The sequence below is a fragment of the Chinchilla lanigera genome, unplaced genomic scaffold (assembly GCF_000276665.1).
Source record: "Chinchilla lanigera isolate Chin_1 unplaced genomic scaffold, ChiLan1.0 scaffold00105, whole genome shotgun sequence".
Lineage (NCBI taxonomy): Eukaryota > Metazoa > Chordata > Mammalia > Rodentia > Chinchillidae > Chinchilla > Chinchilla lanigera.
In genome coordinates this window covers 4,304,528-4,329,435 of record NW_004955506.1, presented here as the reverse complement: position 1 = coordinate 4,329,435, position 24,908 = coordinate 4,304,528, and the positions used below count along the sequence as shown (strand labels likewise).

The 24,908-nt window shown below is 56.5% G+C and overlaps 1 protein-coding gene across 1 annotated transcript; it reads right to left on the bottom strand.

Moving 5' to 3' along the window:
- Positions 1-3,927: 3,927 nt before the first annotated feature.
- LOC102026135 (probable low-specificity L-threonine aldolase 1) lies at positions 3,928-9,034 on the bottom strand. The gene is made up of 7 exons (XM_005407510.1): positions 8,698-9,034; positions 7,591-7,674; positions 6,891-6,979; positions 6,184-6,369; positions 5,376-5,513; positions 5,040-5,232; positions 3,928-4,521 (listed from the first exon to the last, which is right to left on the bottom strand). Exons 1-7 carry the CDS (start codon positions 9,032-9,034, stop codon positions 4,238-4,240), a joined length of 1,311 nt encoding a protein of 436 aa, XP_005407567.1. The 3' UTR covers positions 3,928-4,237.
- Between the last annotated feature and the right edge of the window lie 15,874 nt (positions 9,035-24,908).

The window sequence follows — 24,908 nt, the reverse complement described above, 5'->3', positions numbered from 1 at the left end:
AGCCTACATGTGCTCGCAGACTGCCTAGCTCACTTCTTTTTAGAGATAAAGGTGGTCACTGGATTCTTGGCCACAGTTGGTGAGGCGTTTCCGGTTCCTGGGTGTTTGGGTTCCCTGGCCTCTTGGGGGTGTTGCTGCACTGCCCCCATCAGTCCTGCTGTGCCCATTCCTGGGGACCTGGGACAGTCCTGAGGGAGGGATAGGGCACCCTGTGCTCCCCTGCTTTCTAGCCCCACAGCCCTGCACGTGGTTACCATTCAGCCCGTTACAGAGGGGAGGCTGAGACCCAGATCACACCCAGATTCCCTTCTGGGTGCAGAGGCAGATGCCCTTGCAGGCTGCAGATGGTGTCCCCTGGCCTCTGTCCTTCCACTCCCTGCAACAGGGTTGGTGGCAAGGGATGAGGACCAGGCCCAGGCCTCTTATATTTGTAGACATAGAGAGAGTCCCCTCCCTGGTTTGCAGCCAGGTGGGTCCCTCTCCCTGCTGTTTCCAGGTGAGGAGTCACTGGGCTCTTGTCTGTCATTGTCTTGGTGTGGCCCTGCTCCTGCTGGCCCCAGGCCTGCTCCCCTGGGTATCTAAGCAGCCCTCAGCTGGCAAATGTGGGCATTCCAAGGAGAATGTTTTGGGGCCATGCCTCACCTGCCCAAGGTGCCTGGGAAAGGACTTCTCAACCAGAGGAGCGAGGGCTGCCAGGAGCCACAGGCCTGGCCTAGAGTTTTCGTGACAGACTTTTTTTTGTGTGAGACAGAGTCCAGGCTGTCCTTGAACTACTTATGTAGCCCAGGCTGGCTCTGAGTTCACAGTCCTCCTGCCTCAGCCTCCTGAGTGCTGGGATTATAGGTGTACACCACCATCCCAGACTTAGCTGCAGACTTCTTGAGCAGAAGGTAGAAGCCCAACCCATGGCTGGTCCAAGAATGAGACCTGGGAGAACAAGGTGGGCCTGCTACGTTGTCCTTTGCCACTTGAGCTGAGGCAGCCCCTTTTATGTTGGTTACGTTTGTGGCTATGGGCCAAGGAAAGAGCGTCCAGGGGCTGTGTAGCACCTGTGAGCTCAACAGCCCCATTTCGGGTGTGGGCCCTTCCTGAGTGCAGGATGTGTGCTAGGGAAGGTGGTACCCCTTGAGGTTCTTCCCCCTGGTCTCCCTTTATTGCTTCTACAGTCACAGGAAGCTTCTGGGGACACGGGGTGGGCGTGGCACAGCTTTGGCAGAGCCCATGGAGGACAGAGCCAGGCTGAGAGGGGCTGCCCTTGCCACTCCATGCAGGAACTTTTCTTTTTTTTGCACCGGGAATTGAACTCAGGACCTTGTGCTTGCCAGGCAGGCTCTGTGCCGCTGAGCTGAGCTATATTCCTGGCCCCATGCAGGAACTTTGTGCAATGTGCCCTTGAATAAATCTGCTTGTGCTGTGTACAATGTAAACCTGTTGTTTTTCTCTTAGAATTTTTCAAAAGAGGTAATATATGCCCATGTCTCACAAACACTACCGTCACCAGCTGTGTGTGCCTGCGCATGTGTGAGACCACCCCTCGCAGACGTCCTGCATGCATCAGACACACCCCTGGGCCAGCACTGGCTGGGAGGGGCCCTGGGCCTCAATGTGCGGGCAGCCCTCTTAGCTTGAGAGGAACGGTTTGGGGGCCTCTCCGCTTCCATCCTCTCAGCATCTGCTGAGGAGGCTTTTGTGTGTTCACTGGAAGCAGAGGTGGGGGCTAACAGTTTAGCTCCAGGGCCCTCTGACTATTGCTAAGGTTGGGCAATGGGGCTGGGACACTGGGGAAGACACACACCAGCAGCTGCAGGGACCTCCAACGTCGCCTGTGTGTTCCCGGGCACTGTGTGTGCATGCACAGCCAGAGCACTCGGCCAGGCCAGTTGAATCCCTCTCTGATGAGCAGGGGCCACAGCAGAGGGCCCGAGGGTCTCCTGTTATTTCACATGTGGGTGGCCTGCTTTGTGGCTGAAGGCAGGTGAGTGCTGCTCGGGGAAGAGAGTACCTGGTTCAAGGTTGCTGAGAACAGCAGTGCCGGTGCCTCGTGACTCACAGCAAGAGGAGAGAGGGAGGGCGGCTGCGATCACTCCTTCTAGAGAGCACAATAGAGCCAGGCCTGTGGAGTGGTCACTCCCCAAGGACAGGACCCTCTGCTTGAGCATCTCCCGTGATGCCTCAGCTCTGCCCCCTCCTCTGTCCTCCCTCTACACCCCTCAGTGGGCTGGCTGTGGTCACTGCCCTCTGATGCCACCTGTGCCTCCACCAGGACTTGAACAGTGAGGGCAAGGGCTTCTCTTGCGCTCAGACCCCACCTAGCCACAGGAGCCAGCTTCAGTATGGTGACTGGTGTCCTGGCACTCACCCCGTGTCACCCCACCCCTGCCACACTGAGTTGGGGCTGTCCTGGGTGTCCTGGCAACTCCTGCCCCAGCCTTTCAGTTGCTGGCCTGGGGAGCGGGGCAGTGAGCATTCCCACGGAGACAGCTACCAGTGCCTCCACCCACAGCCAGCCCAGCAGGCCTGCTGTGTGTGGGGGCCGCTGTGGAAGGCAGTAGCCAGATGGCATGGAGTAGCGGGTCTACAGCCTCTGGAGAGACCGCAGCCAGAACTCAGCCGAGCCATTCCTCGGCCCCTAGCCCACAGAAAGGACAAGAACTAACAGTGATTATCACATTAAGGTGCTGCTGTTTGGGAGAATCTGTTACCCAGCAACGAGTAACTAACCCCATGCATGTCTGCTGGTGCATGTCCCGGACAGAGCAGCACAGGAGATGGGGGTGACAGGTGAAGAGGTGCTGGCCTTCTTTTGAGTCTCTGAGTTATCAGCTGCTGGAGCACAGGAGAGCAGTTCTGGAGGCCTGGGGAGCCCCTAGTACTAGGTCTCCAGAGTGCAGATCTGGTTCTTTTCAGGAGCAGAGGGACAGTGAGAGGTCCTCTGCTGCAGGGCCCTCCTCTTCTCCTGTCACACTCCCCGTAGCCCAAGGCGTCACCATGCCGCTGTCTCCTACTCCTGTGCCTCTGGCCATCTCTGGAGCACTGCGCCTGTACTTCTGGCAGCTGCCTAGCCACCTCCACTTGGGACTCAACCTCGACTCTTAAGCTGAAGCCACTATTCCTGAGAAAGCCAGGCTCCCCCTGCATCCCTCCGAGGGGCCTGCTAAGCACTGAGGTGACGTACTGCTATGCTTTGAATCTTAGGTGTCCCCCAAAAGGTCTGTGCCAGGCCCAAAAGCAATGGGGCTGATTAAGGACTAAGGCCTCTGCAACTTGGAGCCACAACTAATTTTCTCTCTTTGAAATTTACCTCCTATAATTGTTGTGATAAAAAGCTAACATGGATCTCCCTTCTTAAAACACACACACATACACACACACACATACAGAGATTCATTTGCCTACATACATATCCAGAATGAAATATACACAAATATTAATGGTGATTATTCTAGGATGATAAAAATACAGATAAGTTTTATTCTTTTTCTATCATTAAAAACAATCTGTAAGATAAGCTGGGCATGGTAGCATATGCCTGTAATACCAGTACTTAAGAGGCTATCTCAGGAGGATCACCATGAGTTCAAGGCCAGCCTGAACTACATCTCAAGACTCTGCCTCAAAACAACAAAAACAAAAACGAACATATGCACACAAAACAAACAATGATCTGTACTTCCTCTCTGGTTTTTGATCAGTCCACCAGGAAGTTATCATCAATTTGATTACTCCATTCAAAAAACCAGCTCTGGGTCTGTTTATCTAGATATATCTTCTGACTTACTGCTCTCTTCACTAATTCTCTCTTCAGCTGTGTCTCATCTACTATCAAACCTATTCACTGAGACCTTAATTTATTGTAACTTTCATTCCTAGGATTTTCATGGAGTCATCTTCCAGTTTCAAGTTCTCTGTTAAAAACTTTACCTTGCCTTGTAATTCCTTAAATATTTTATTTTAAATTCTGTGTGTAATAACTCCATTATCCTCATCACCCACATGTCCGTTTGTCTGAGTTTCCCCTTGATTTTTGGTCACATCTTGTCTGACCCTATGCCTGGTTATTTCTGACCGAGTGAGGTTATCACCTGTGAGTCACTGTAGAGAAACCTGAGGCTTTGGATGGTGTCACCTCCCCCCAGAGGTTGGCCTTTACTTCTGGCAGGCTACTGGGCCACAGGCTCTGAACACCTCTCCCCATCTCGGTCCCAGCCAGGACATGCAGCCCCTGGTCACCCCGTCCTCAGGGCTCCAGCTGCCTCAGCACGAACTCCCACTTCCTCAGTGCGAGGTCAGTGTCCTGGGTGGAGACGCCACGGTGCCACACAGCGCGCACCGACTGCTCTGTCCAGGGAAACAGCAGCACACGCACAGCATGGCCAATCTGTGCCACCTCCTCAGGGCTCACAGCCTGCAGGCGCTGGCACAGCTGCGTGGGTGACAGCCCACTCACCCTCACCAGCACCATGTTGGTCTCCACGGTGACAGGATCCACGAAGCAGATGGGCGATGCCAGCTCCTGGAGACCTAGGCCAGGTCCTGTAGTGAGCAGAGCCCGACCGATCCCAGGCCCCTGCTATGGTCCCCACTCCCTGGAACTGTCACTTGGGAAAAGCAGACAGTATGAGAGAAAATAACACTGAATCCTGACATGGCCTTTGGGGTCACATAGGTATGACTGCTATTTTAGCTTTGGGCCTCCATTTCCCCATCAGTGAAGTGGGGACATTATGAGATTGTTGTGAGGATTCAATGAATGGATGAAAGATCCACATCTGGGCTACACATGCTGCTGGACTCTGCAGGGGGCCGCAGTTCCGGGCCCCAGTTCCTGACCCCACTGAGTGCCTGCTGCTGTCAGGGACTGCCTGAATTGGGGGCTGGGAGGCAGACAGACCCGGGTCCCACCTGCAGACTCAGTGCTAACCCCAACATCCTAGAGGCTTCAAGGACACAGACTTACGGGGATCTGGGCCTTGTTGCCGAGGACCCCCCAGGTGCAAGTTGCGGGGCAAAGGGAAGTAAGGGTGAGGGCAGTGCAGCACCTTTGGCAAATCTCTGGGCATTCGCATGGTCCTGCAGCAGGGCCTCCTCTGCATCAGCCAGACCCACCAGGGCTGCTGCAGCCAGCACCCCAGACTGGTGCATGCCCCCGCCCAGGGCTTTCCGGAAACGCCAGGCTTCTTCAATGAAGTCCTTGGACCCCCCGACCAGGGCACCCACTGGAGCACCCAGGCCCTGGGGAAGAGGAGAAACTCTCACTGCCGCATTCATAGCATCCTGTCCCTGGGCTGGGGAGGGGCAGCTGCTGTGGCACCGGGAGCCAAGAGGGGACCCCCACCCTACTTGGCCCTGGAAGGCAAACCCAGGGGTGTCCCCACCTTGGAGAAACAGAAAGACACAGAGTCACAGTGCTCCACGATGCGGGCAGGGGGCACACGTAGAGCCACCGCTGCATTCATCAGCCGGGCCCCATCCAGGTGGACTCGGGCCCCATAGGTCCTGGCCAGGAGGTGCACCTGGGATGAAGGGCAGGTAGAGGTCAGAGGGGCCAGGCCTGAGGAGGACCGGTCTCCAAAAGGCTCCCAAGTGTGGCCTTTGGAGTAATCCTGAGAGGTCTGGAGTCAGGAGCCTGGTTTGGTGACCAGCTCTGGGTATGTGGGACCCGAGCAGTCATATGGTACATTCTGACACAGGCGGAGGGCACGAATGTCTCACCTCTGGTAATTCACACGACACACTATGAGGGGGTCGCCAGGGTGCCCACTGGAGTGGGAACACAAGGTCAGTTAGCAGCTGGCTGAGTGTGCATGCCGGGGAGCAGCAGAACTCTGACTGCAGCCTCCTCACCTCACGTGCTGTGCAAAGGACCAGGGGAAGCTGAAGACCTCGATGTCTCACAGCCTCACCGGGGCCATGGTGTGGGGCCATGCTCTCAGTGGCTCTCAGTAGGCTCTGTGAGCACATGTGACACCTCTGCTCTTGAGTGAGTCTAGGGAACTGGGGTTCTAAACTGGAGCAGTTATTCCCTCTGCAGTCTCACCTTGGGCCTGCACACACCCCCTGTGACAGTCTGGCCACTGATGGGTGACACAGGGCCTGACACAGAGCAGCCGTCTCAGATGGGGGCTCGAGGACAGAGAAAGGCAGAAGTGGCCTGTTGTGGAGCATAGTGGGGAGCAGGCCTACCTGGCGGAGGTAGTCAATGGGCAGGACCCGGCCTCCTGAGCTGCTGTGTGTGTTCTCCAGGCACACAAGCTCACAGACTGGGTGGTAGGGGCTCCCATGGCCCCGAGCAAGCACCTTCTCCAGCTCATCCAGGTCCAGCGTGCCATGCGGCAGGTCTGGGAGTGGGTGGGAGAGCACCCCAGCAAGCTGCAGGTGGGGAAAGGGTAGGGGTCAGGTAGGCCCCGGGGTCCAGCAGCGCCCCCTGGCGGGAGAGAGGGTTGTCTGGTGCAGGGAGCCAGACCCCCGGTGCTGTGCCCGCTTCTCCCCAGCTCTGGCCCTTAGCCCTCTCCCTGTGCAGTTGGATGTGACATCCCATCCAAGGAGGGTCCTGGGACCCCTGTTCTGTTGACACTTGCCAGGCTGTCTTCAGGCTCCCCATCCCCAGTGCCAGTGTTCTGAGTGCCCACTAGGGGACAGCAGAGGACCAAGACACCAAGCACCGAACAGAAACAACTGTCCAGTATCCCTGGAGCCAGCCTGGGCCGCTGCTGCCCCCTAGTGGTAAATGTGAGAGCTGCTGCTCCTCCCACCTCCCTCAGCAACTTCTGTGCGGCTCTTTCACCCCTCTGTAGGTCCCAGCCGGCGCCTGGGAAGCAGGTTCCCACTTGAGCACCCTGCGCTGGCTAGAGGTTGCCCAGGGCCCTAGGGGAGCAGTACCTGGTTCTTACCTGAGCCACCCCGCCCTGCTCATAGACCTGGAGGTGGCACTCCTGCCCAAGGAGGAGCTGGGAGCCCCGGCGCCGGCAGTGACCCATCACTGAGACAGACGGGAGGAGGGCAGGACTTGGCATTGATTCTGCAGGGGTCCATCTGCCCTGCTCAGCTTGGCTAGGGTGAGCTGCAGGGCCATAGCAAGCTCACAAGCCTCTTACACCACTTGAGAAACTGCTCCTTCAAGACATCTTAACACCACATGCTAGAAAACTGTCACCCTAAATACGCAACTGTGGGTTGGCCACTCAATAAACACTGGGCCACACATAGTCTGCACCCAGCTTGTGGCACCATCTGCAGATCAGCACCTGCAGGAAGATGCCAGCCACACTGCCACTCCTTGGTGACAGGCGGCCCAGGGCACGAGCCGCTGTAAGGCTCCGGTGGGAAACTGAGCGGTGTTGGTATACAAGGTGGGGCAGGAGGAAGGAAGCCTCAGGGAAGGCCTGAAGGGGCGAAGATGGTGTGCATACAGAAATGGGGAGCTGGGCTGTGTGCTGAGGGCACCTCCGAAGGAGGAGCTGGGGAGCTGACCTCACTCCCACTTCTCCTGCCAGGTGGGGAGCAGGCGGACTGAACAGAAACCCAGAAATGCCATCCACGAATGGGTGCAGAGGGACAGAGGGTGCCCGCAGGACCTGGGGGCGAACTCACCAGAGATGAGGTTGGCCATAGTGTTGGTGGGCACAAACAGAGTCCGCTCCACCCCGAGAAGCTCTGCAGTCTTTTCCTGCAGCTCTGGAAGGGAGAGGGGTGGGCCAGGGAAGGTGTGATGAACAATTACCGTCAGAGCAGCTGCAGGCTGGCCATGCTCAGGCAAAGTCTGGAGAGTGTCCTTGAGAGGAGTACCCTAGGTGAGGCTACGGTGAGTGGCCAATGGGCAGGGCTGCAGCCCCAGCCTGCCTGTGCAGTCTGTCGGTAACCACACATCTGGGTCCCGAGGCCCCTCAGTCAACCCCCTGCACCCTACCTCCTCCGGGGCCATGGCCCTCCCCGCACCAGGCCACTAGAACTTTCTTGTGGTTTGAACCCCTTGTCCCACCAAGACCCACACCTGTTGCATTTCCTTTCCCATCAGCCCTGCCAGGTGGGGCTGCGGTTTTGCTGCTGACTTCCTCTCCCCCTCAGAAGGGGAGCCGCGGGGAGGCGGAGGGGGCATAAAAGGTGCAGCTGGAGGACAAGTGGGGCTCCTGCTTTAAAGTCTCTGGCGGCTCCCCTCCCTGACTGTAGCATCAAACTCAGATCTCTTGGCATGACATTCAAGGCCAGTGTGATCCGGCCTGCGCCCACTCCCCACTTCCTGTTAGTGACAGAGGTGCCCCTGCGCACTACACTGCAGCCACATTCTCCGCCTGTGTCCTCATGCTTCTGGAGCTCCCCGTGCCCAGAGCCCGGGCATTGCCATTATACTTTAGGAGGGCTCTTCAGGGAGGTCCTCCTTCCCTGTGAGCCATGAGCCTCTGCCTACCCGCTGCTCCACAAGGCACCCTCCACAGACTGCTGTGAACACAAGCACCTCCTCGGCCCTGACTTGGTGACTTACACTCCGGTGGGAGTGGCTGGGTGCCTGCATTTCTGCCGGGTTTTGGGTGGTGGGCTAGACTGAGAAGGAAGCGGAATGCAAAGCCTGGCCTGCGACAGGGGCTCTCTGAACGCCAGCTGCGCCACCACCCGGTCCTGGTCGCCCCCTCGCCAGCACCACGGACAACGCCCTGGGTCGCCTGGAGGACCCCAGCCCGGGGGCCTGCACGTCGAGCTCACCGCGGACAGTGGGGTCCTCGCCGTAGTCATCGTCCCCTACGACTGCCTCGGCCATGGCGCGGCTCACAGCTGGCCCAGGCCTGGTCACTGTGTCGCTGCGCAGGTCCACCACCTGGGCCGGGACCCCCGCCCGGCTCCCAGCCCACCGCGCCCAGGGTACCCTGAGCCCTAGAGCCGCCGCTCGGCCCAGTGCGCGGAGCATGGCGGAGGCAGCGGCGGTCTTCCCTCCCCGCCAGGAGCGGCAACCCTTCTCTTCCCAGGGGGTGTCCACTCGGAGCCGTGGCTCTGCGCCTTTGGACTTCCCTGACCTAGGACACAGTTTGGGGCCCCACGACATGCTGGGAGTTGTAGTCTGGACCGTGTGGTGGGGGCGTAAGCACGCCAGGCGGTGCCCGCGGCATGCTGGGAGTTGTAGTCCCCATTTCGTCACGGCGGCGACTAAACCTACCGGGGATACTGGAGCATTTTAGTTTTAGGGTTTTGTTTTGTTTAATTAAGGTACTTTACTATAATGGCTATAATTACAGCGCATGTCAAAGTGAAAACCGAAAACAAATGCACAAAACAGTTAATAATCCTATATATTGAAAGCAGTAAGAGGCTCTATGATGTCCAATAAACTAGGTTCTGTGGTTTCCCCAAGATAAACTTAACAGCTTCAGCTTCTTCCGTGTTTATCAAAATATGAAAGAAGAAAATAGAGGTTGTCTTTTTCGATGGGAAATTGGACGTTTGCAGGCTCAGGGAGGAAGCTACTTCACACGAGGACATGAGTGTGCTCTGGGGCCGTGGGTCTGGAGTGCACCTGTCACCAGACAAGGTCCCTGGAGGGCCCTGAGGTGAGGGACTTCAACTCACCCCAGCTACGGGGTAGCTTGTAGGATCACTGTCTTCTGTCACAGCAAAGAATTATTGAACTGTCAGTGAGAGGCATTAGAAAGGTTTACTAGGGCCGGGTGGGGCGGGGCACATCTGTAATCCCAGCACTCAGGAAGAGGCTGAGGCCAGCCTGGGCTAATAATGAGTTCAAGGCCAGCCTGAACTACATAGCAAGACCTTGTCTTAAAAAAACAAAAAAAAACCAAAAAAACCCCCCAAAAAACCGGTTTATTAGGCTGTTATTTTTAAAATATACACTCAGAATAGAGTGTGGGCCCTCCAGAGAGGTGCATTTGTGGTCTGGGGCTGGGGGATTTTATGTGGTCTTGGGGGTGTCCTCAAGAGGGGTGATCTGGTTTGTGTGTCCATACCGTCTGTCAGGATACCCATTTCGCGGGTGAGGTTAGAAGGCAGCCCATTTCCGTGTCTCTGAGGCTGAGATCTGGTGATTCCTGCAGGATGAGGTCTGTGGGAGGAAGAAGGAAGGCTCAGTTTACAAGCTTATTGTATCTTTAAGATCCTTAGAAATTTTTTTGGAGCTTCCTGGAAGGGAAAAGGGCATTGTAATGTTGGGTAACTTTGAGTCTTAGAGGTGCAGTTTTTTTCTTAAAGATACAATTATTACTTTTTTTTTGGTATCAGGAATCGAACTCAGAACCTTGCACTTGCCAAGCACACACTTGTGCCACTGAGCTACATCCCCAGCCCTTAAAGGGAACAGCCTTGAGCTAGCATTCAGGCTGAACCACAAACCTACACCAAGAGTAGCCTCCCTTCTGTGTGTTCAAGTGTCCTCCTGGTGCAGGAGGTTCCGTTTACCATGGGGGAAACTGAGGACATGCAGGGTTTTATAGAACCAACTTCATGTGGTTCTTACCATGTACTGGCCTCTGCCCAGGGCACTTTTCAAATTTACTGGTCTTTGTGGGCTGTTGGTCTCTGGAGCTCTTTGGTGTTGGCAGCTTTTAGTGTTTACAGCTCCTTTTGAAATGACCGTTCTGTCCACATTACTTTCAGTTAAGCCCCTCAGCAACTCTGGGAGACACCATTCCTTGTCCCTGTCTTACAGATGGGGAAATAGAGGTATCACAAGGTAATGAACACCCTAAGCTTACTTGGAACTGGTCAGGTCTGGGAGTCGGTTTCTTCCAGAGTCCAGTTCCTCCTCCTCCTCTTCCTCCTCCTCTCTGCGTGTGTGTATATGTATGTATGTTACTAGAAATTGGATCCAGGACTGCTGCACTACATTCCCAATCCTATTTATTTATTTATTTTCGTCTTTTTGAGACAGAGTCTCACTATGCAGTTCAGGCTGACCTCGAGCTCACTTTGTATCCCAGGCTGGTCTCAAATTCACAATGATCTTCCTGCCTCAGCCTCCCAAGCGCTGGGATTACAGGCGTGCACCACCACACCTGGCCTATTTATTTATTTAGAGACAGGGTCTTGCTAATTTGCCCAGGCTGCCCTTGAACTTGTGATCCTCCTGCCTCAGCCTCCTGAGTAACTGGAATACAGATGTGTACCACAAAGCCAGGTTTAAATTTCTACTCAGTATAGTTTTACTGAGTACCTACTATGTACTGGGCACTGTCTAGTAGGTGCCAGGCAGGACACGCAAGGTTGGATACAACTGGGTAAGAGTGTATAGCTTCATGGAGCACAAAGTGGAGTGGTTGAAGGGGTGGCTTAAGCACCTCCTCCTTCACACACTCCTGCTTTAGGGGGGCAAGGGCTTTCGCAGAGGTGGGTAGGGGCCCAGAGCAGGCCATCCTGCCCTTGCTTGGAGAACCCAGCTTCCTGGAGGAAGCTTTGAAGGCAGAGGTGGGTACCAACCAGGCAGTGGCAGAGGGGCTGGGACGGCATGGACACAGACTTAGGCAGGCAGTTGCTGGGGAACCTGAGGTCCAGCGTGGCTGGAGAAGTGGCCAAGGATGGCAGGGACAAAGCCACTGCCGGGGTCAGGGCTGCTCTCAAGGACCATCCTGGAAAGGTGGAAGTCTCACATTCCTGTAGCTTTGTGGCTCCAAGGCTGTCTACCTGATGAAGGGCTTTCTGTCCCCTCACAGTGTGGCTCCCCTCTGGCCCTGACCCACTCTCCATGAATCCCGAAATTCCGGACTTGTAGAAAACAAACCCCTTATCTCATTGTCTGGCTCTACCCTGCGGCTGGGAAGTGTGGGGCAGAGACTGGAGACCTCTGTGGGAAGAGAGACAGATAGTGTTATGGATAGTGTTTTGGGTTGTGTCTAGATGTACACCCAAACCTCATGCAGTCATAGGTGGGGCTTTTTTAGAGGTGGCTGCATCTGGAGTGTGTGATGCTGGGATTGATTCATGATGTAATGCTAGGATCAAGGGCACTAGGATTAAGGTGTGAGTGCTACCCGCCCTAAGTATCCTGGATAAGATATAAGGGATAGGAAGAGCTATGATTATCCCTTGCTTGCCTTGCAACTAACTGTCTGCCCACTGTGAACAGTTTCTCCTCGGCCTATCTGCCATGCCACCCTGCCTTAGAGCCAGCTGATTATGAGCTGAAACCTCTACAAACTGTGAGCTAAATAAACCTTTCCTCCTTTACCTTTGGGTGTTGCGTATTCAGCAGGGAGAGAAAATTAACTAAGACAGATGGGCTGGGAGCAGCCATGGTAGCTCTCAGGGGAGTGGGGAGAGAGGGGACGAGGGAATGGTCCCAGGCACCCCTCAGCTGGGGCAGAACCACAGAATGGCCTGTTTGCAGGCCTTGGCAGTTTGCAAAGCCTCCCCGGCTAGTCTCCCTGCTAATCCTCACAGCAGCTTGGGGAGAGGGACAGAGCAAGAAGGCTAGAAGAATCTGAAGCCCGAGGACCCCACCCAGGCAATGTAACTGGTCACCAGACTGGGCCTTTCTTCTCCCAGGGCAGACCTGTCCCCCTCCAGAGATGGCCTCTTTGTTGGGAAAGTGAGGACAGACAGATTTCATCTGTCAAGTTCTTTTAGTTGGCCTCCAGCCCCAGCCCCACCTTGGCCCAGTGGGATCTGCAACACTGGGGGGTCAGGAAGGCGGGGTGTCCTAAAAGACCCATTGGTGTGGCCTGACACTGTGGTGCATGCCCTAATCCCAGCTACTCAGGAAGCTGAAGCAAGAGGATCACAAATTTGAGGCCATCCTGGATAACTTAGTAAGACTTTCTCAAAATAAAAGATAAAAAACAGGCTGGGGAGCTAGAGATATAGCTAAGTAGTACAGTCCCTGCCTGGCAAGCTCAAGGTCCTGACTTCGATTCCTGGTACCAAAAAAAAAAATCCAGGCTGGGATATAGCTCAGTGCAAAGGCCCTGGGTTCAGTCTCCAGTACCAAACATGCACACATGCACATACATATAAACAACAGGTGCAGTGAGGCATTGCCTAGGTTCATGTGGGTATATTGTACACAAGTATGTATCTATATGTGTACATATGTATGGGTTGTATATGTGTGAACATGCATGTAGTATAAATGTTCATACATGTAATGTACATATATACCCATGAAAGTGGGTATATGTATATATGATGTGTTCATACCTGTCCATATACGCCCATGTGTATATGTGCAATCCATGTATGGGGCATGTTCACACCTGTGTATGTTTGTGGGAGGGTATGTATGTGTGTGTCCGGGTGTTTATGTGGGTGTACATATGTTTGTATGGCTTACTGACTGCACCCGAGCTCCGAGTCATCCTGATAGTAGCTGAGGGCAGGTCACAGCTACGAGGCTTGGCTGAGAATTCTCCACCGAGCCAATCCTCCTTGCCCTCTCCCTTGTCCTGGGCCTCCGCTAACCCCTGCCCTCCTCCTCTAACTCTCAGCAGGAGAGTTCCCACTGCCAGAGGCCGGGGGTCACCTCCTGTTTCCATGCATCAGCTGTGGCCTTCTCTTTCAGCAAACAATGCCTTAGCCAGGCCTCCTGGGTTCCTGTCTGGGCCCAGCAGGCCCCCAGCCTCCCACGCTGCTGCGCTGCTGGCCCTGCCCTCAGCCCTGGGTGTTGCCTGGGCTCTGCGGCTCCAGTCCCAGTTGCTTCTCATCTGTCCTCTAGTCTGAAGGTGACATTTCTGGACCTTGGGTGTGTTGGCCTCTCTTTTACCTACATTTCCTTTCTCCCGAAGCCCCCGGACCCTTAGCATGTGTCCGTGTCATCTCCTCAGTCTTTGTGTTTCAGCTGAGACACCTCCTCCTCAAGGAAGCTCCCTGGGGTACCTGTAGTGCCATTCCTCCCACTGCCTTTGGCCACAGCTTTGGGTTCCTCCTGGCTGCTCGGCTCTGCCCAGGGCTCCCTTAGCACATCTTGAAGGCCTAGCCCAGACCAGGACTTGGTAAAAACCACCTGAATGGTGACAAGGCAGGGACCGTGGCTGGACATCCCTAGCCCTGGGCCCCCAGCTGCATGGCTGGAGGACACACATAGGTCCTACCACAAAGGACAGTCTAGGGGTCCTCAGGTCACCCCTTCCCTGGCCATCTTGAACTGCCTGTTCACTTCCTCCCCAGGCAGCGTGAGACCATGCAGACTCCAGGAAGCTTGACACAGGCATCCTGGGGTTCTGCCTCCCGAAGTATCCCCAGATCCCTGGCCCGCCAGGCAGGCGCAGTCTGGGTGTGGGTGCACACGCACAATCACAGGCCAAGTTCAGTGTGCGGATTCCTGTAACGCTGGGCCGCTGGCAGGAAGTGAGCAGGAGGCGGCTGCTGCTGGGAACGGGGGCAGGCGCCGTGGAGATAAAGAGAGGCAGCAGATTGGAGCTGGCGATAGCGCTGGGCCTGGTAAACAGGTTGGGGGAAATGTCCTTTTCATCCCTTACCCTTGGCCTTGAGACCTCTCTAGGATGCTGGCCTGGCCCATCCCAATAGCCTGGGCGTCACAGGACAGCTGTTTGCATTATCACCGTTCCCAGCCTGCACAGCTGCAAAAGAGCAGGGCACTGGGCCCAGGGTCCCGGCTGGACATGGTTGGACAGGGTCAAGCACTTGACCCTGCGGGTGCCACCCCACATCAGAGCTGTGTGTGCTGTCGGGAGGGGAGAAGGGTGGGGGGCTCAAAGAATCAAGTTATACCGTGCACAGGTACAGGTTCCCTATAATGAATGTGATCATTATGTATATCTAAAATGTACCAATAAACTTAATAAAAAAGAGTAGAGGCTGCTCCAAACTCCGTGCCTTTTCCATTGGGAGCCCCCAACTGGGGAGGAACATCTGACTGAATTTCTGACAGTACATCAGGGAGATCACCTTGAAGCAGCTCAGGAAATCCAGAGGGGGGACCGGCAGAGAATGGAGCGGAGAGCAGGTGGCTCTGCTGACCGGCCTCTGCGGCCTCTGGTTACAGGGGTTGGGGAGCCCCTGTGTGCTGAGAATGCCCATCCCCTCTCCACCACGTTGCGCAGGGACCTCCAGGGCCAGCTGGGTGAGAGCTGTGTGTGCCTGGTACCCTGTATGCAGCGCAAATACACTTCTTTTCCTGTTTGGACTATGAAATATAACACTCCTATAGAAAAGATATCAGGCATATTTGTACAGTATTACAAATAAATATAAATATCAAACGAACTCTCACATTGCAGCCACTCAGATGGAGAAGTGAACCATGGTCAGGGTTCCAGAAGCTCCAACTCCTCCCTCTGCCGGCAGTCACACTGCCCTGTCTGATCACCTGCTTTGCATTTCTCCTCTCTCCTTCCTTCCTTTCTCTCTCTCTTCTTTTCTCTTTCTCTCTCTCTCCATTTTTTTTTTTTTTTGTACTGGGGATTGAACCTAGGCCTTTGCACTGACCTATATCCCCAGCCCTTTATTTTTATTTTCATTTTTATTATTTTTGAGACAGGGTCTTGCTAAGTTGCCCTGGCTGGGCTTCAGCTTTGAATCCTCCTGCCTCAGCCTCCCAGAGTGCTGATCTCCAGCTTTTCTTATAGTTCTACCACCATGTGGGCCTCCCTCCATGGCAGTGGAGTACAGCTGGTGTTTGAGCCTCATGTGAAGGGAGTCAGTGAGTGTCCTTTTATCCGGGACTTGTTCCTGAGATGACAGTCATCATCTTGTACCCGGGATTCACTTTACCCCTCCGTTCTGCCACGGACTTCTGGGCTGTGTCCTCATTTGCTGCTGGGAGCATGCTGGGTCCTGCTTCCCAGGTGCGGGGGCCTCTGCCATGGCAGAGCATTCCGGGAAGGACATGGTGAGTCATGGGACACCTGTGGGCATTTCCTAAAGGGTGGACTCTCTACCTCCTGCTGCCCATCTATCTTGGCAACACTTGGCACCAGCAGATTTCTCAGCAGGAGCCATCCTGGCAGGCGGGCTGGGGTGGCGGTCTTGGGCTGGGTGGCGTGGTGTCTTTGTGCCATCTGGATGGCGTGGTGTCTTTGTGCCATCTGGATGGCTCTTTGGTGACGAGCCCGTTCCTGTCTTTTCTTGATGACCGGCCGGAGGGAGGTTTACTTATGCTTACACAGGTGCCGCTCACTGTTGCTGGGTAGTCACATGTGCCGTGGTTCCTACCCCGCTTCCCGAAGCTCGACTCCCTGCTTGTAGGGTGTTTTTGATGGATCGGGAGCCCTTCACCTCACGTAGGCACACTAATTGTGCCTCGCTGTGTGACTCAGGTCTTGTGAAGGGCTTCTCTGCACTTCAGGGTCTTGGCGATTTTCTCCCCACCACCTTTTGCACTGGGGAACCATGCTTTCCACACATAAATGTGTCGTGCACACCTCCTCTCCACGCTTGCCCCACAGGAGAGGGCTGGAGCTCGGAGGGACCAGGTGGGAGCCCCCATTTGTTCAGGCTGCTAGAGCCAGCTACAGGGGTCAGGGTGGGGATCAAAGGTGACCAGACCTGAAGAAAGAGTGGTTCAGAGAAGCTGGGCATGGTGGCAGATGCCTGTAATCCTAGCACTCGGGAGGCTGAGGCCAGAGGATTGTTGCAAATTCTGGACCAGCCTGGGCCACAAAGTGAGCTCAAGGCCAGCCTGAACTGCATAGTGAGACCCTGTCTCAAAAAAAAGGTTCAGGTGGGTCTGGAGAAGGGTTAGAGAAGGCAAAGGGTCTGTGCACCGCTGATCTGCAGAGAACCAGAGGTGGCACAGGCAAGCCTGTGAACCGTGCCCAGAGCCCCGCGCTCCTCTGTGCCCCCACTTCCCACTGGCAGGCTGGAGCCCCTCCCCATGCTGACACTGGCCCTTCCTTACCAGGCGCCCCCTCCAGCTTGCAAAGCCTAGGACTCTGTGACTTGGAACTCAGCTGCTGGGTTCGGCTCCACACTTTGGGGTCCAGTGGGGTGGCGCTTTAGGGAACTGCAGGCCTTTAAGTGCTGCTCAGGGGCCTTCAGTGGGCCCAGCGGGGCAGACTGGGAGCCTAGGAGCCAGCAGAAAGCCCCGAGTGAAGGCCTGACAGCAGTGGGAATCCTGGGGAACCCTCTGGAGACTGCTGCCCTGGGACTCCCTGTGCTGGCGGAAAGCAGCCAGCCTTCCAGGAGTCTTGGCTATGGGGGTGGGGCAGGGAGCACCCAGGGGGAGCCAGGCAGGCTCAGGGCTGGATGCCTGCCTCAAGGGCTCCCTGGGAGGCAGGAGGCTGCGAAGCACATGGGCTCTGGGGTCGGAACTTTGGGACTGAGTTCCAGGCATCCCCTGCAGAGCTTTGGAGACCTGTGCCTCCCTCAGACCCTGCCAGCTGTGCCCAGGGCCTGTCGGGACCCCTCACCTTCCCAGATGTCCCCAGCTCCACTGGAGACCAGGCCACACCCTTGCACCTGCTTCCCCCGCCCTGCCCCCCACCCACGTGCTTGCTGCTCCTCAGCTGGGCATGTGTTCAGTTGACATTATTTACCACTGCAGCTTCCTCCTCCTTCCAGTAACTTGTCCTCCAACTTCAGGCAGCTTCTGATTAGGCAGCAAGACCTCTAATCTCTTGGATCTCGTTTACCGGCAAGCATCGGGCTGCTTGCTTCCTGTTACTGGGCCTGGACTCAGGCACAGGGTCAGCTCCCCGCCGGCTGGGTCCTCGCTACCAGGCAGGAGGATGGAGGGGTCAGATGCCAGACACAGGGCACAGTGGCCATTTGGGCAGGTCCAGATCCACAGACACTGGCCCAGTGCTAGGCACAGGGGACCCAAGAAGAGTAACTTGCAGGGTCTGCCCTCCAGGGATTCAAAGTCCACCTGAGAGGCGAGGGCTCTTCCCTTTGCCCCTTCAGGCGGGGCAGAGACCCAGGCAGGCGCCCTTCCCTTAAGAGCCTTCCCTGCATCCCTTCTGCTCCTGCAGCCACTAGGGCCAGTGCCTCAGTGCAAAGGCCAGAAGGGTCCAGCAGACGGGCTTGGGTGGGATCCATCAGACAGGAGCCAGGGCTGTGGGTCCGCTGTGCTGGAGATACCTACCTTGCCCCCACTGCATGGGTCTCCCCAACTACCCCAGTGGAGCCTGCCATCTCAGGGTCACAAGGTATGAGCAGGAATGGCTACCCAACCCCCTCTGAGGACCTGCATGTAGGGACAACATGATGAGTGGTATTCCCCACTCAGGATGGTTCCATTATGATTTTTTATTTTGCTATGGCGTAACAGCAAATGCTGACTCTTGACCTTTTCCGAGAGTAGAATTACGTGATGCTGTACTCTCTCAAAATGCCGGGCAGTGGTGAGACCCACAGTTCCCTGTCAGCCCTGAGATCATGTGGGGAAGCTGACACTCTGCTGTATGTTGTTTCCACTAGGATTATCTGTAGGTTAGGTGAATTAAGTGCATATTTTCCTTTTGATATTTTCAACTGATGAGTTGTCATAACCCACTATAAGCTGAGGTATATACATAGCGACTTCTGTGCCTGTGGAGCACCTACTGTGTGTTGGACACCTACTATGTGCTGGACATCTACTGTGTGCATTAGTCATAAGCTCTCCAGTCAGTGGTTTGCCCCACAGCTGGGATTAGAACACTGTTTACCTAGCACTGCAGGGCATCTGCCTTCTGTACCCTGAGGAGGAACTGTCTTAGAAGGATCCCAAGCTCTTCTGACATCTTGTCCCCTTAGGGCCTTGTCTTTGCCACAGACAAATCCAATTTTTCTCACCCGGGAGTCCTGCAGTGGTCATTGTCGGGGGCACCTTGGACATCCAGCGCTTGACCAGGATAGAACAGCTGGGATCCGGAGAGGCGTGTTCCTCAGAGTGGCAGAGTTTAGGGGTGGAGGGTGTCTCTTGGAAAAAGGAAGGTTGGAACTTGAGGCTGGGGGATGGGAAAGCAAGCGTGGGTGTCTCCTTAACATTGTTCTCCAAACAGGGCTCCACAGGATGATCCAGCAGGATGGAGGAGAAGATTTTAAACTTCCTATGTACAGCTCATCCTTTTCAAATGCCTACTTTTGTGAATATTTTATGACACAAGCACTGTGTACTTACAGCCATGGACACTTGTGCTCTCTATAGAGGTGTGCTCCTATTGATTTGTATTGGCAAGCGCATGCTCTGAGCAGTGGGCAGGCTCAAAGGTCACTGCTGCATAGGTTTCATCAGGTCTCAGGCTGAGCACTGCCCACTGAGCTCACGGTCCAGGTTGGCAGGGGGAAGGCAGGCCACACTTTTGGGGACCTGTGGGCTACCTGCGGTGCAAGTCCCAAATTGGGGTGATGGGCTTTGCAGGTGGAGCCACAGATCTATAGGTGGTGTGTGTGGGCACCAGTGGGCTCAGGCCTCCTTCTGCTGGGCACTTGCCCTCACTGAAAGTGGAGATAACATTGAAGGCCCCCCGGCCCTGGGATGTGGCAGACCCTAAAGACGCCTCACTTGGAATAGCAGAACACCATTCACACCCACAACTGCTGCAGCACATGCCCTGGGATGCAGGGAGGAGCTTCAAATACTGTCACGCTCCTGCCAGGCCTGGCAGAGTCAGTGTGCACTGCCCGGAGTTCTAGTTCCCGGCCTGGTGGCGCAGTGAACACATAATACAACACCAACAACCCCCGGTGCTCAGGTGCGGGCCCTGTATGCTTGGCTGGCAGAGGCGAGCTGGCTCTTGGGAGGGAGGCTCGGGGAGAGCACACCTCCCAGGTCCCCAGCCCATCTACCAGGCCAGCCAGTGGTGTGTGCTGGGTGCTGGGGCAAGGGTTTTGCCTCCCACCTGGGAGAGGAGCCTCAGCAGACATCCAGGAGCTCTGCAGGGCCAGGGCTCACTTTACTGGTGAGAAAATTGCGATCAGAGAAGTGTAGCAACTTGCCAGTACGCAGCACAACCAGGATCGGAGCCTCTCGGCCCTCCTGGCTGTGGGAACACCGACCTCGTATGGAACCACCAGTTGGCAGCCCTGACAGAGCGTGGAGACACGGTGCTGTCTTCCTCCTCTTCGGCACCTGGAGGGGTCTCATCTGGTTTTCAGTCTGTGTCTTCCTCCAGGAAGCCCCCTGTGATAGCCCCAGCCCTCTGCAGAGACATTTGTCCTTCTCTCTGTCACCTCTGTACCTGGCTTCTGAGCAACTTCTACCATTGGTCACGATGGGCTGGGGGCTACTGCAGGGCAGACCCTGGGTCTTTCATCCATGTTCTGGGGCCTCTAGCATGGGGCTGGGATGCAATGGACATTCAGGAAATAACTGAATAATTCGGTGAGAAAATACAAGGTGGAGGGTTGAGCCGGGGTCTCCACCCCAGGGTGGGTGACGAGCCGGAGAGTGGCACAAGATGGACATGAGTAGCAGTGTAGCCCACCAGGGAAAGCTTAGCGAAGGGGTGGGGCCGGGTGTGTGCCGGAGCCCCGCCAGACTGGCAGATGGCCCAGGGAACGGTGGGATGAGACCTGTGGGCAAGGCGGACTGGCAGGTCCCGAGCGGTGTGGTCGGCAGAGGAGGTGCACAGGCAGCCTCCGGACTTCTCACCGGAGGCTGGCTGTCACCTATCAGTCACCCAGCACACTCACTGGGAAACAGCTGGCAGCCAGAGTCTGCTTGGTATGTGGCTGAAGTCCTGCCCGGGTTGGACACTCTGAGGTGCAGGGCCATCTCAGTGCTAGCATCCCCATTCACCTGCAGGCTGGGGCCCCTTTACCACCCTCTCCCTGTGCACCCTGGGTCACGCAGGGAGGAAGCCCCCACCCCCACTCAGGGCAGGCTGTCGGGTTGAAACCCCCAAGCTGATCATCCCCAAGAAGCAGTGGGTAGGGGGCGGGCTGTGCAACCCCGCCCTGGGCCCCACACAGGCAGCTGCTCTTCCCGGAATGGGGGATTGAAACTTTTTGTTGTTGTTGGCGAATATGTATGTGGTCTTAATTATTTATATGCAGCACTTATCTCCCCCAAATGTTTTATCCGGATTCGGCAGATCCGAGAGCGTGAGAGGTGGGGGCGGGGCGCGGCCCGGAGCGGGAGAGGCGAGGAAGAGGAAGCGGGCGGCCCCCAAACCAGCCTGGGCAGCGCGCTAGCTCGGCGGGAAGCAAGGGCCCCAGCGTGGCCGGGTCGGGCGTGGGGAAGCCACACCTGTGCGAGTCAGGCCTGGGGCAGGTTCTCCTCACCTGCGCGGCTCGGCCTGCGTGGACAAGGCCCTGAGGGACCCGAGGGAGCGAGAGCGGGAGGGCTGCTCGTCCTTAAGAAGGGCCACGGGGCCGGGGAGGAGGGAATGGGCACCGTGGCATCCCGCACCCACTGACCTTCAGGGCATTATCTGAACTCAGTGCCCACCACCCCCTGGGAACGGGAGCGGTCTTGTGCCCATTTCACAGACAGGAGACTGAGGTTCAGAGCAGTCACACGCGAAAGACCTCCAGCAGAGCCCCTAGCATTCGCGGCAGGTGGTCATTCGGCTGCCGGCAGAGCTCCACACGACAGGGACCAATGAGCGCAGAGGGCGCGGCCTCTGCTTTCCCTGCCCCATCCCCGCGTCCGGGCCCGCGAGCTGGAGATTCCTGGAAAGGCCACACGCGCACCCTGCCGACCTCCCACGGGCCCCTTCTGCACCCTCAGCGCCTGCAGAGGCCCCAAGGCCAGTCGGGGTTGCCTCGACCCCGCCCGTCAGGACTGGCTCCCCTGTCCCCGCACGCTCGGCCGGATCCCGTGGCCAGCGAGGCCATCTCCCCTCTCCGCGGCCTGGGGGCGCCTACAACAGGGTCCGGCGCTTGGCAGCTTCCCAGCTGCCAGCCAGTTCTCCCGAGCCAAGGGCAGGCGGGGACTGTTGGATTTGGAAGTGCATTGGAGTCTGCCGCCCCTGCCCTCGCCCCATCTCGGTCTCCGTGAGCGCAGGCGTGTTTGTGTGGGGTGGGAAGGTCTTGAACTCGTTGTTTTGGCTGGAATCTTATCCATAAGGGCCGGTAGGGGTGAGACCCCCGGGTGGGTTGGAAGGGCGGGGAGTCTCGCCCAGGGCGTCCTTGGACTTTGCTCCAGGGCGAAGCCGAGCTCGCTGTTGGTGGGACGCTCTTCCAGGACTGAGGTCCCTGTGAGCTCCCCGCTGCGGGGCACCTGGTAGTTGATCCATCCATTTAACAGCGGGGGTGTGGGGGTGCACCACACAGTGACGGGGCTGAGTCAGGAGCCCAGCCCTAGGGAGATGTTACTGGAGGGAGGCTCGGGAACGGATAACAGCAGGTTGAGGAGGGCTTCCCGGCCTCCCCAAGAATGAGGACCCCTGGAGGGCTCCTGTGGGGTACCCATGGCCTGTTGGGTCCCCTTGGGCCCCTGGAAGAATTGGTTCCCACCAGCCAACCTGTTCCCACAGCCAGAAGTTGCCATGGTGACCCCCTCCCACCTTCAGCTACAGCTTTTCCAGTAAAACCACTGCAGAAATCCATATTTCCCGACAGGCCCGCCCCGGCCCCCCACCCCCATCTGCGCTTCTGGGAGCAGCTGGGAGTTAACCCTGCATTTGCCGGTGTCTCTTGTTTTGGGGGAGACAGGGGAGTAGGAGCCCGCAGTGGGGACTCTGGGAAGGAGAAAAGTTGGAGAGGGGGCAAGACCTCCTGCCCAGGCCCTCCAGGCCCCGGCTTTACTTGAGCAACTTCAAGAAGTTGGAGCAGAGCAGCGGTGTGACTCCAACTTAGCGTCCCTACCCCTGGCCTCAGAGGAGCCCTAGCAGGGGCCCACAGGGCTTCTGGCTGCAGCCCTCCCTGGCAGCTAGGAGGGTGTGAGACTCTGCCCGGCCCTGCCTGCAGAGCTGCTCCCTCTTACCCTTCCTCCTCTGCCCCTCCTGCCACAAACCCCTTTCCCAGAACCAGAGGGTTTTGTGCCCAGCGATCTGCTTGGATGCACTATTGCACCCCAGATGTCACCGGGCACTCAGGGCTCTGTGTCTTCCGCTGAGAAGTGGGGGTGATGATCCAGGCTGCTTCTCAGTCTGGGGAAGAAGAGAATGCCCCTGAAATGTTCCCGCCCGCAGAACTCCGGGGGAAAAAGCTGTCAGTGGAGGAGCCCTGGGGGCCCAAAGTCTTCGGGGTGGGTGGGGCTCAGCGCAGTGGCCCGGCCAGGCTCACTGCTACTTTGAGAACTGTGAGCTGGGCGGCTATGCTCTAATTGGTCTCTCTGTAGCCATGATGAATAATTGAGAGGTCTTTGAAGAGAATTAATTAGTTCCCTTATTGACTGTAAATGCTTTGCTGTGGATGATAAAGGGAAGACTCAGTTGCAGCCCGTGTGGGGCCCAGCTAGGGTGCAGCTAGACATTTCATGCACACTGAGGGTTCCCTCAGCATGACAAGGGGCTCAGCCTTTGCCAGGGACCTGGACCCTTGTCCCCAAGAAGAGACCTGGCAGCTGAGCCCCAAGCTGACCCACTGTAACGGTTTTGCCCGGACTTGTGCTGTGACTCTCGGGAGGGGGGAGGAGGCACCTCTCATTATTTTAAGCACTGCCCCCACCCCGGTAGGCTGTGATCAAGGTCCTGGACCCCTAGGGAGAGGCATCCTCCCTGGGGGACTTGCTGAGCCAGCCCTGGACTCCTTCAACTCAGCCCACTACTGCCGTGAGCCCCTTTTCAGAAACTAGGATAGGAAAATAGCAAGAGATCCTGCCCTCGGGGCTGGGGGTCAGCGTGTAAACATGCTTGCATTGGGGGCATCCAAGGAGGCCAGGTTCTGCTGGCGTGGGCAGGGCCGGCCAGCTGGATGGGAAGCACTACAGTATAGGTCCTAGGAGAGAATAACTGCAATACTTTCCAGTAGCTTTTCCTCCTTGCTAACCAGCTTGATCCTTCCAACAACCCCTGTAGACTCGGTGAAGTGAGGGTGTGGGCCCCTTCCTAAACTAAGTCTACAGACCCTCAGGGCAGCACTGGGCAAGGAGATGTTTGGTTGAATGAATGAATGAATGAATGAGCAGGTGATGAGCGTCCAGGCTGGGCCAACACACCCTTTCCATCCTGCTCAGAGGCACCTGCCAGCCACAGGCACAGCACTGGAAGTCAGGGGGTAAGATGCAGATACCCACGGAAGACTCAGGATACAGTGGGAGGTCCTAGGGCCACGCAAAGGGCTCTGCTCCTGCCTCTCTGGCTGCCAGTGGGCACAACAAGACCTGGGCACCCACAGCCATGGGTGCAGGGGCTGGGAGGGGAGACAGACAGGAGCCATTTGGGGACCATTGCTTCAGAGGAGCTGGGACATGGCCTGGCTGAGACCACTGTATTGCTACATGGAGAAGCTGTGACAGCTCTGAGCTGCATGGAGGGAAGGGAGAGTGGAGCCATGTGACTCATGGCTCTGGGGATCCAGGGACAGAGGGGTGAGATGGCCCAGGTGTCACCCATAATGCATGGTGACTTGGTTCTAGCTCTCCAGGGGAACTAGGATACCCCAGCGTATCATCCTTCCAACTCATCCCCTTGGCTTGAGAAGGCTCGCCCGCCCCATGTGGCCAGGTCAGCGGGCACCCTGTCTTCTGCCTTCTGTTGGGCTCAGCCAGTGGGGCACTGGCAAAGGGCAGAGGAGAGCCGAGTTCGGTATGTGGGTTTATCCCCGTCATCTCCCCCAGCCTGAGGCTCCTAAGGGTGACCCTCTGCTTTCCTCTCCATTGTGGGCCTTCTTCTGTGCCACTTGCAGCCATCAGCGTGGTGACTTTCTGTTCACGGTTGACTTAGCTGTGACTTAGACAACTACATAGAGTCACCAAGTTAGTAAATGTCAGGAGAGTGAAGCCACAGCTGCTAGATTCCAGATGGCCTCAGATGGTGGCCTGCTACTTGTTTGCTGCCTCTTCCTCTTCCTCAGCCTTGAGACTACTTCTTTCTCCCCCTGCACAGTCAGGTACCTGGGACCAATGGGAACTTCCTTGAGGGCTGCTGTCCAGCTTCAGATATCAGAGGTGGAACTGAGAAAGAGAGGCCAGTCTCCCTCCAGGTGGC

Excerpts from the sequence above, each read along its gene's own strand:
- LOC102026135 (XM_005407510.1), bottom strand. The coding sequence starts at position 9,034 with ATGTCGTGGGGCCCCAAACTGTGTCCTAGGTCAGGGAAGTCCAAAGGC. Across the intron at positions 7,675-8,697 it reads CGAGGACCCCACTGTCCGCG|AGCTGCAGGAAAAGACTGCA; the intron begins GTGAGCTCGACG and ends TCTCCCTTCCAG. Across the intron at positions 4,522-5,039 it reads TGCCCAGAGATTTGCCAAAG|GTCTCCAGGAGCTGGCATCG; the intron begins GTGCTGCACTGC and ends GACCTGGCCTAG.